Below are 12,146 nucleotides of genomic sequence, written 5' to 3' on the forward strand. Positions count from 1 at the left end.
CATCCAAGAAAAGGTGAAAAAGATGAACTCCTCATTTTTAATAGCTGAGCAGTATTCCATTGTGACCACAGCCTTTTTGGCTACTCATCTGTTGTTGGACACCTAGGTTGCTTCCAGGTTTTGGCTATTACAAATTGTGCTACTGTAGGTATACTCAGATCTTTTGGGATGGGTGTGTTTGGCTCTAGGAGAGGAATTGCCGGTCCTTTCCTAGTCTTCTGAGAGTTTTCCAAACTGTATTCCACAGGGGTTGAACCAATTTACATTCCCACCAGCAATGCAGGACGGTTCATTTGCCCCCACTACTTCTCCAGCATTAGTAGTTACTATATTTTCTGATGTATGACATTCTCACAGGGGTGAAGTGGTTTCTCATTATCTTTATTTGCATTTCTCTGACAATCAATGACTTGGGGCAATATTTTTTTTTCATGTCTGTTGGCCTTTTGGATCTCTTCTTTGGAGAATATTCTGTTTATATCCTCTTCCCACTTTTGAATAGAGTCATTTGGCTTTTTTGCTGCTCTTTTTTTAATTTGGTTAATAGCCTTTTGTATGATGTATAAAGGTCTCCAGTTCTGTAAGGGGTTTTCATTTTATGTTTTGCGGGGTGGGGTTCTTTGGCTATGCAGAAGCTTTGCAACTTGATTTACACTCATTGGTTTATTTTTATTTTTTTATTTATTGCAATAAAATTTTTTTTGTTTTAAATTTTTATTTATAAAAAGGAAACACTGACAAAACCATAGGATAAAAGGGGTACAACTCCACACAGTTCCCACCACCAGAACACCACATCTCATTCCCTCCCCTGATAGTTTTCCTATTTCATTTTTTTTTCTTTTTTATTTAAGAAAGGATTAATTAACAAAACCATAGGGTAGGAGGGGTACAACTCCATACAATTCCCACCACCCAATCTCCATATCCCACCCCCTTCCCTGATAGCTTTCCCATTCTCTATGCCTCCGGGAGCATGGACCCAGGGTCATTGTGGGTTGCAGAAGGTAGAAGGTCTGGCTTCTGTAATTGCTTCCCCGCTGAACATGGGCGTTGACTGGTCGGTCCATACTCCCAGTCTGCCTCTCTCTTTCCCTAGTAGGGTGGGTCTCTGGGGAAGCGGAGCTCCAGGACACACTGGTGGGGTCTTCAGTCTAGGGAAGCATGGCCGGCATCCTGATGACATCGGGAACCTGCTGACTGAAAAGAGTTAACATACGAAGCCAAACAAGTTGTTGAGCAATCATGGACCCAAAGCTTGAAATAGTGGAGAGGAAGTGTTAGGGGGGTACTCACTGCAAACTCTAGTGTACTTCTGCTTTCAGGTATATATTTTGCAGTAGTTTACGGATACGTGTGAACATATGCTCTCTCTCACAGAAACTGGTGTATATCTAGGTTTTGGGACTTTGTTAGAAAGTGAACCACCTGAGATGGAATTAGAGTATACTATGAAAGGTAAGGTCTCACCCGAGTAATAAAGCTGAAGGGTTGTCATTCCACACGTGAAGTCTCTGGACACAGTCTGAGGTGAAGCATGTTGAGGTGGCAATCGTTGTGTTGGTTAGGTTGTGATCGGCAGATGCAATATTATTTGATATGTGTTGGGAGAGGCATACGGGAAAAGTGGGTCCTATCCAATGGTTCCAGGACTGGGGGAAGTAGAGGCTCTAGAGTGGAGATGTGAGGTTCCTGCTGTAATTTGGTCAGGCCCTGCTTTTAGTTTCCCTTTCAGATCTTCTTACTCAACTTCTGTTGATGAGTGGGATCATCCCATACTCATCTTTATCTTTCTGACTTAGCTCACTTAACATAATTCCTTCTAGCTCTGTCCAAGATGGGTCAGAGAAGGTGGGTTCATTATTCTTGATAGCTGCATAGTATTCCATTGTGTATATCTACCACAGATTTCTCAGCCACTCATCTGTTGTTGGGCACCTGGGTTGCTTCCAGGTTTTAGCTATTATGAATTGTGCTGCTATGAACATAGGAGTACACACCTCTTTTTAGTTGGGTGTTATGGATTCCTTGGGGTATAACCCCAGGAGAGGAATTACTGGATCATATGGAAGGTCCATGTCTAGTCTTCTGAGAGTTTTCTAGACTGCTCTCCACAGAGGCTGGACCAATTTACATTCCCACCAGCAATGTAAAAGGGTTCCTCTGTCCCCACAACCTCTCCAGCATTTGTTGCTGCTGTCCTTTTTGATGTATGCCATTCTTACAGGAGTGAGGTGATATCTTAGTGTTGTCTTAATTTGCATTTCTTTGACAATCAGTGACCTAGAGCAGTTTTTCATATGTTTGTTAGCTTTTTGGGTCTCCTCTGTAGTGAATATTTTGTTCATATCCTCTGCCCATTTTGGGATGTGGTCATTTGCTTTTTTGTTGCTAAGTTTGCTGAGCTCTTTATATATTTTGGTGATTAGTTTCTTGTCTGATGTATGGCATGTGAAGATCTTCTCCCATTCTGTGAGGGGTCTCTTTCTTTGCTTAATGGTTTCTTTGGATGTGCAGAAGCTTTTCAATTTGATGTAGTCCCATTGGTTTGTTTCTGCTTTAGTCTTCCTTGCAATTGGGTTTGATTGGTTAACTTTGAAAAGTCCTTTTGTTAGGGTTTGCTGTATAGTACCCAGTATCTTGTATATAACTCAAAGGAGATCCAAAAGGATCCTGGGGTTATACCCCAAGGACTCCATAACACCCAACCAAAAAGAGGTGTGTACTCCTATGTTCATAGCAGCACAATTCATAATAGTTTTCCTATTTCTTAACCCTCTGGGAGTTTAGATTTCTATAAGCTCTCCACTTTTTAATGGTCTTTATTATTTTGTTTCATTTAAAGATCAGTTTGAACAACTAAGCAGAAGATAATACTCTCAGTCCTATAAGAGTGCCAGAGACAGCTATTATCTCATTAATGTCAGGATTTATCTGCGATTTATTTATAAATGTATCAGAAAATTAGTATAATGGTAGGTCATACAGGCTTAACGTACATAGAATGCTTTTTGTACATAGCATGTTAAGCGCACTGATCCTTCATTTAACTACATGGCATGACTCAGCCCACAGAATAGTTTGTTTTTACCTGTTAATCACAATCAGGTTAAAAATGCACCAATTTCAATTCAGTTTTTAGCTGTCACTAATGCTAAGCAAGGATATTTATAACTTAATAGTGTTATCTTATAGATTTCATAGAGATAAATCCATGTGGGTATATTTGGAGGCAGTCTTCATTGTCATGTACCCAAACCCATGATCTGTCTCCATGAGTACAGAGTACATGAATTCTATTCAGATCTTAAGTCTGGGTCTCCCTAAATCACTGTTTCTACTATTGTAGTTACTTTCAAGGGTAGCCTTGAGGCTTGCATTAGATTTTACTTTTTTAATTTTTTGAGTAAATTTATACTTCTTCGGCCAGGCAGAAGTACACCTGGTTGAGGGCACACATTACAGTGTACAAGGACCAGGGTTCAGGCCCCTGGTCTCCATCTACAGGGGAAAAGTTTCATGATTGGTGAAGCAGGGCTGCAGGTGTCTCTCTGTCTCTTTTCCTATGTATCTCCCTCTCCCCTCTCAACTTTTCTCTGACTCTATCCAATAAATGAATACATAAATAGAATATTTTCTCTCTCTCTTTTATTTATTTATTTATTTTAAAAAGGAGACATTAACAAAACCATAGGATAGGAGGGGTACAACTCCACACAACTCCCACCACCAGATCTCTATATACCATCCCCTCCCCTGATAGCTTTCCTATTCTTTATCCCTCTGGAAGTATGGACCCAAGGTCATTGTGGGTTGCAGAAGGTGGAAGGTCTGGCTTCTGTAATTGCTTCCCCGCTGAACATGGGCATTGACTGGTAGATCCATACTCCCAGTCTGCCTCTCTCTTTCCCTAGTAGGGTGGGGCTCTGGACAAGTGGAGCTCCAGGACACACTGTTGGGGTCGTCTGTCCAGGGAAGTCTGGTCTGCATCATGCTGGCATCCGGGACCTGGTGGCTGAAAAGAGAGTTAACATACAAAGCCCAACAAATTGTTGAACAATCATGGACCTAAAGGCTGGAATAGTGCAGATGAAGTGTTGGGGGGTACTCACTGCAGACTATTCTGTACTTTTGCTTTCAGGTATATATTTTGCCCTAGTTTGTGGATGCGTGTGAACATATGCTCTATCTCAGGGGACCTGGTCTATATCAGGGACCTGGTTTTGAGACTTTGTTAGGAAGTGAACCACCTAGAATGGAATTAGAGAATACTATGAAAGGAAAGTTCTCACCCAAGTGATGAAGCTGAAGGTTTTTCATTCCACACCTGAAGTCTCTGGACACAGTCTGAAGTGAAGCATGCTGAGGTGGCACTCCTTGCGTTGATTAGGTTGTGATCGGCGGATGCAATATTATTTGATATGAACTGAGAGAAGCATGCAGGAAAGTGTGCCCCACCCTAAAGTTTCAGGACTGGGGGAAAAATAGAATATTTAAAAAAAATATTATACTTCTCTGATCTGTCAAAGCCATAATTTTTCCATAATAGAGACATTCCCAGAATGAACACAATGGAAAAATTTTCTCCCAAATTTTCTTAACATATTCTCTACCAGTTGGACCCAGACAAAGAGGACTTCCCAGTTCATCTAAATTGTCCCTTATATGTTTTCATCCTTCATCATGAAAGATTCATAAATGGGTATCTACTGAATTGGATTGGCTAAAATCATACCAGAAAATAAAAGTTGACAATACCAAGTTCTGGGAAAGATGTACTAGAGCTCTTAAACACCACTAAGGAAATGCAAAATGATACAGTCACTTTGGAAAACAATAACCCACTCTTAGGTATTTGCTTAAGAACGATGACAACTTACATTCTCATAAATGTTTGCTCACAAATACTTCTTTTTTAAAAGTTTTATTTTATTTATTCATGAAAAATAATAAGAGAGAGAAAAAGAACCAGACATCACTCTGGTACATGTGCTGCCGGGGACTGAACTTGGGACCTCATGCTTGAGAGCCCAAAGCCTTATCCACTGCGCCACCTCCCGGACCACTCTCATAATTTTTTTCCCTTTTGTTGTCCTTGTTGTTTATTGTTGTTGTTATTGTTGTTGTTGTTTATGTCATCATTGTTGGATAAGACAGAGAAAAATGGAGAGAGGAGGGGAAGACAGAGAGGGGGAGAGAAAGGTAGACACCTGCAGACCTGCTTCACTGCCTGTGATGGGAGTCCCTTGCAGGTGGGGAGCCAGGGGCTGGAACCGGGATCTTTAAGCCGGTCCTTGTGCTTCATGCCAAGTGCTCCCATAAATATTTCTAATAGATGTATTCATAATCACAAGATCAGAAAAAAAAATCCCAAATGGCCTTCAACTGATGAATGAAAACAAACTACTGTGGTTACATATGAAAGAATACTACTGAATTATGAACCAGAATAAACCATTACTATGTACAAGAATGGATAGATATCAAGTGTGCTAAGTGGTGGTTACATGGATATATACATTTTTAATAGAATTATACACCAAAAGTGGTAAATTTCACTGTACATAAATTACATATAAATGTAAATTAAAAGCAATAAATGAAACCTTTATGTAAGGGTTTTTTTAAGTGGTCTTTGCACTGAAATTTCAAGAAAAGTAGTGTTATTATGCCAGAAAGGGAAGAGTGAACAAAGCAGGAAGATCAATGCCTAAAACTTTCATGTGAAACAAGGCATAGAAGCCACTTAGCTGAAAGAAAGTCAGTGCCACTGAGTATAAGAATTGAGTACAGATGAACAAGAAAATAGCTCAATTTGTAGAGCATTGGACTTGCATGCCTAAAGTTCCTGTTTCAGTCCTTATATCTGCAGTTTCTAGAATGGTGCTATGGTTTGCTCTCTCTGTCTCTGCTCTTCTGTATCCCAAGTGAAGCTCTATCTCTCTAATATGCCATAAATATATAAATGTAAAGAAAAATAGTGAGATGAGAGTTAATGCAATATGATGATAAAGACTGAAGTTGGGAGAAATTATATAATGCCTATCACGTGACCTTATATACTTAGTATATGACTTTTCTCAGAACCTAACAGTTTATACATGTGAATAATAACTTATCTGAGCTCCTTACATGTTTAGAATCCTTCCCTATGTTTTTTTTTCCTCTTTCTTTCCTATGTTTTGAAAGCACTGAGAAACTGATAAGTCATTGAAGTGGGACCTTAAAGGGATTAGCACATCCACCATATCTCAGGATCTTTGAGAAACATTCAGAGAAGAGATGGCTTTTGCTTAGGGAGAGAAAGCTAGGCAGTGTACAAGCTGAGAAACGAGAGGCTACCAAGTAGTTGTAAGACCTTGAGAAAGTCATTTAATGTTTCTGGGCCTCAGGCTTTTTTACCTGTAAAATAAAAGGACGGGAAAAAAGAAGAGCTGAGACCAGATGATCTCTAAGTTTCCTTCTTTGTCAGATTCCTTGAAATTCATTTTAGCTTTATAAAATTGTTTTATCACTTCCCCATTCTTGCCCCCCCCCCCCCCGTTTTATCACTGGGGCTTGGTGTCTGCACTTGAATCCACTGCTCCTGGTAGCTATCTTTTCTATTTTTACTAGTTAAGACAAAGAGAAATTGACAGCGGAGGGGGAGATAAGAGGGAGAAAGACACTTGCAGACCTGTTTCACTGCTTATGAAGCGAAGCCCCCTGCAGGTGGGGATCCCGGATCTTGAACCTGAATCCTTGCGCAGGTCCTTGTGCTTCCTATATGTGCGATTAACCCTGTGCAACACCGCCCACCCCCATCCCGTTCCATGTTTCTTTTAAAAATTTATTGTGATTAATGATTCACAAAGTTATAAGATAATAGAGGTAAAATTCCATACCAAACCCACCACCAGAGTTCTGAGTCCCCCAACCCTCTTCTGTGGAAACTGCTGTAATTCTCCCAAGGTCATAGATTGAGTTTTCCATTTTTTATTTTATGGCTCTGCATTCACTTTCTTTCTTTTTTTTTCTTTCTCTTTTTAATTTTTATTTATAAAAAGGAGACACTGACAAACATCATAGGATAAGAGGAGTACAACTCCACACAATTCCACTACCAGAACTCCATATCCCATCCCCTCCTCCCCGATAGTTTTCTTATTCTTTAACCCTCTGTGAGTATGGGCCCAAGGTCATTATGGGGTTCAGAAGGTGGGAGGTCTGGCTTCTGTAATTGCTTCTCTGGGGAAGCAGAGCTCTAGGACACATTGGTGGGATCATCTGCCCAAAGAAGTCGTTTGGCATCATGGTAGCATCTGGAACCTGGTGGCTGAAAAACAGTTAACATATAAAGCCATACAAATTGTTGATTAATCATTAACCTAAAGGCTGGAATATTGCAGATGAAGATTTGCGGTCTCCATTTTGGAAATAGTGGGTCTATTTTAGGTATATTCCAAAGGGCCCATGACTTTATTAGTTTTTGCCTGAGCCTGACATCTGATATGGACCCAAGTTGTTGTCTGGGGAGATGATGTCATGGCTGGAAAAAGAGCTAGAAAGCTAGAGCAGGGAAGAGAGTAGCTCCCAAATATGGAAAAGGTGTATACATATTGTTGACTGTAAACCCCATCAATTTTATCTGGGGCTCCTATTCAGCATAGGAGCCTATGTAACCTCTACATACCTGTAGGTCCGAACTTGTGGTCATCAGTAGGAACATTCTGAGTTGCACCAATTTCAGGACCTACCTTCTTCAGGTGGTAGGTAGAGTATATTATCCAACCCCTCTTTGGAGGATGGAACATTCTTTACTATTGTTGATCCAGACTGAGGGCAAGGTCCTATGGGAGCCCCCAAAGGGGTCCTTTATGTTGTTCCTGATGGAGATGACCAGTGATAATGGAGAGAGGGATCTATTCAAGGTCTAGGCTCATTCTGTCTGTGTGGGAATACCAGGACGCCCTGACTAGGACCCCAGTGATGGGGTGGCCTGATAGTGACTAAAGAGTCATCATTAAAGTATGGCAGTTTCTTGCCCTTATTCAGCTTTTGTAGTCCCTACTTTGATATGGTTAGCTTTGGTGTGACTGAGGGAAGTGTAATAGGAAGTTGGTGAGGGGGGTATCTAGGTCAAAGTAGAAACTATTTCATTAGATACTTTAAGGTGTCTTTTTAGGTCTTTATACTTGCTTGCTTCATTTATTGACTCACTGCAAACTAATGTGCACTCTTGCCTTAATGGATATATTTTGCCCTAATTTATGGATACATGTGTACATCTGCTCTATCTCACGAGACCTGGTCTATATCTAGGTTTTGAGGCTTTGTTAGGAAGTGGACCACCTGACATGTAATTAAGGAAAGGTCTCACCTGAGTGATGAGGCTAAAAGGTTGACACTCCATTCTCTGGATGTCTTTTCTTGCTAAGAGAGAGAGAGATAAAGAGAAAAAAATAAAGAGAAAAAAAAAGGAAGAGGGAAACTGATGAAAGTTTTAAATAGTGGCACTGAATGTTAATGTTGGTGAGACATTCATCTTTTCAGTTTGAAATTTTCATCCTGTTTTCCATGAAAGGTGGCATTTGGAACAAAATGATATCCACAGAGAAACCACCAAAGTCCTAATACCTTCCTAGTTTTTTTAATGATTTGGCACTGTTCAGAGACCTCAAAAATTTGTTGCGTCAGAGAGGGAACTGAGTCCATGCAGGGCATTATCAGAAAATGTTTCAAGCAGAATAATGACTGATCAGAGAGTAGGTAGGAATTTATTGCAATGGAAGTAGGTAAGAGATAATTGGGGATTTGAAATGGCAACAATGGATGCTAGGTATATTTAGGAAGTGGACTTAATGAGTCTTCACAATTTATCAGACTTCTGCCAGCTTGATGAGATGTGGACACTTGTAGGAAGACTAGGATAGTGGGGGAATCTCCAGTTACATAGTCACACTAAAAAGAAAAGTGCTGGTATGAAAATTGGATCTCCTTTGCTCTCTGTCAAGTGCTATGGAAATCTATGTGACACTGGAGAAGTCACTTTACATTAAAATGTGGCGGTTGGCCTAGATTGCTTGCACTTGATCATCCAAAGTAAAGCCTCATGGTTTTAGAACAGGAATTTTAAATGGGTGGCTGGGGGTGGGAGAACTAGATTTGGGTGACAGGTGTGCCTTATTTGCCCCACAAGGTTTCATCATTGGTAAATCCTCAACACATAATCCAGTTTACTGGAGGGAAGGGAGGAAAGAAGGAAGGGAGGAAGGCAAAAAGGAAGGAAGGAAGGAAGGAAGGAAGGAAGGAAGGAAGGAAGGAAGGAAGGAAGGAAGGGAAGAAGGAAGGAAGGAAGGGAGGAAGAAAAGGAGGGAGGGAAATATGTCTAAGAAAGGAAGGAAGGAAAGGAGGGAGGGAAATATGTCTAAATAGCTTAGATGATATGGCAACTCTCCCATGCAGGGCCACTTCCTGGCCCTGTTGAGAGAATCACATTTTTTTCTATGTATTGATAAAAGGGATACTCAAATCATCAGTTATTTCCCAAGCTTATTCAACCTAAAATTATTTGCTAATAATTCCTTTTGTGAACAACAACAACAAAAACAGTTAAAAATGGAAAAAATAACACTATAAAAGCTTCCTCTGATTCCATTACCCGGAAAAATTACCATTAAGTTTGTATGTGCTTCTATTGAAAATGCAGATAATGATATTAAAAAAAAACAAAGAAAAGACATTTTCATCCTGGCTGTGATGTAGTTAGTGAGTAATTTACATAGCATGTTCCAAGGACAATGCATAGGTGAGTTGTATGACAGCCCTCACCTAATTGAAAAACATTGTAGCCTGGAATAGGGCAAAGATAATGAAATTGGAACAAAATGTGGAAAGGTACAAAATTATTTGAAGTGAGTAAAATTGACAGTTTTGGGTATGAAGGAATGAGAACAAAGATAGCTAAGTTATGACAAACTTGCTGGTGGTGCTATAGCAGATCTGATTTGAACTTATTGAAAAAAACTGCAGCTAATATTCAAAATTTCTTGGTCATTTACATTTAAACAAAAATCCAATCAATTAATGTATGTGAGTATTAAGTACAAAGAATATAGAGGAAAAAGATTTACCCTCCCTATAGGTAAAATATCTGGAAAGTCTTATTTGTCCTTAATCAAATGAAACTCACTGTTTCATAAATCAGAACATGGAAAATAAGCATTCATATTTCTTGCTCTCTCTTTAGGAAATGATGACAACAATCTCAATTCCATCTTTTATGAACACCTGACAAGGGCCCTACAAGAGTCTCTTTGTGGAGATTTGATTCTTGGTCGATGGGGTAACTACAGCTCTGGCGATTGCTTTATTTTGGCTTCAGATTACCTCAATGCTTTTGTTCATCTAATTGAAATTGGCAATGGCCTTGTCACATTTCAACTTCGAGGATTAGAATTTCGAGGTAATAATTCTTTTATTGTATAAGCTGTTGGGATTTTTAAACTTATTTATTAAAATTTTAATAAGACATTATTAAAAAGAAATTCTTCTATATCTATCGTATAGAATGAGAATTAGAGAACTTGCTGGCAGCACACCTGGTTAAGTGTACATGTTACAATGCCCCAGTTTCCACCTGTAGGAAGAAAGCTTCATGAGTGGTAAAGCATTGTTGCAGGTGTCTCTCTGTCTCTCTCCCTCTCTATCACCCCTACCCTCTCAATTTCTGGCTGTCTCTATCAAATAAACAAAGATAATACCAAAAAGAAAAAGAATAGAAACATAAACAAATTTTAAAAAGTGAACTTGCTATATATGAATGCCTTTATTCATATATAAATTAACCTCAGTTATCAAAGTGAAATGAAGTGAAATAATTATAATAATGGTGGAAAGTATTGTAATACCAGGTCTAAACTAAACTTTCAGGGAAAAGCCTAATCAGCAGGTGGCTGTGGAAAATGTGTGGGCTCCATGTGAAATTGGCCAGATCTAAAACACAGCCTGGTACTGCCAGTCTAGGTGCTGTAATCTATGGACAATCAGTATCTCTGAGTTTTTTCTTTTTAATATATATGTATTTGTTTACCTATTTATAGGCCACCAGGGTTATCACTAAAACTTAGTGCTTATACAACTAATGGAAGCCAGCATTGCTTCACCACTCATGAAGCTTCCCCCCTGCAGTTGGGGAGCAGCACGTTGAACCTTGCACATGATGGCATGTGTGCTCAACAAGTGTGCTATCATTTGGCCCCTCTGATGTTTTCCTTTTATTTATAAAGTGATAAGAATGGATGCCTTGTAAAACTGTGCTCATGAATTTGAAGGTACTACATGAATGCTCACTAATTTATCGTAAATAAGTGGGCCTGAATCTTGAAGTTGTGATCTTGTTCTTTCATAGATCAGAAAGAGATTCGCACAATGGATGTACTCACCTTCCATTCATTTGTATTGTCATTTTGTCCCTTCACTAATTATGTTTGTTCTAATAATTCCTCCATATGTGGCAGAGTTTTGATACTACAGATGCAGTGAACATGTAATCACAACAAGTCTTATATTAATGGTTGCCTTCAGTGGGAGCTGCAGAAAATAAGCAAATAAACTAAATACAGGTTGGGAAAATCACTGTAAAGGAAGTAAATCAAGTTATATACCTAATTACTACAGAGGGTATGGAGGTGTGACATTTGGTGTCATTATCAGAGAAAGCTTTTAGAGGAGGAGAAAAAGAAAAATGTTCTAGTCCAGGACTGGTAAAGTCTAAATGTCTGGGATATAAACAACTCTGGAGAATTTATTTCAGTATCCTGAAATACTAATAAGACTAAAGTTAACTCTGCCAGACCATATGTGAGGTGGGGGTCACATGGGGTGAAGGGGTTGGCTTCTATTCTGAGCATAATGGGAAACCAAATGTGGATTTTGAATAAAGGAATAACTGACCTAATTTATACTTTGAGAGATTGTTCTACTATCTATGTGGAGAATGTCCTAGAAGTGAACAAAAGCAGAAACAGACCATCTAAAAATGCCTTGTAGCCTCTAAGCATGAGACAATGATGCAGGAGACCTGAATACTGGGGCATGTAAAGAGCACCTGTGAGTGTTAGGAGTCAACAAAGGAGGATGTTCTACATGAACCAGGCTTTCTAAGT

General features: G+C 39.4%; 1 protein-coding gene across 1 annotated transcript in view; it reads left to right on the forward strand.

Moving 5' to 3' along the window:
* PCNX2 (pecanex 2) overlaps window positions 1-12,146 on the forward strand; it is a 345,728-nt gene that overhangs the window by 244,945 nt on the left and 88,637 nt on the right. Inside the window, exon 25 of the mRNA XM_007522914.3 lies at window positions 10,229-10,444. Within this exon, the coding sequence (XP_007522976.2) occupies window positions 10,229-10,444 (216 nt within the window). The remainder of the gene's footprint in view (window positions 1-10,228; window positions 10,445-12,146) is intronic.

This window comes from Erinaceus europaeus, chromosome 6 (assembly GCF_950295315.1).
Source record: "Erinaceus europaeus chromosome 6, mEriEur2.1, whole genome shotgun sequence".
Taxonomy (NCBI): Eukaryota; Metazoa; Chordata; class Mammalia; order Eulipotyphla; family Erinaceidae; genus Erinaceus; species Erinaceus europaeus.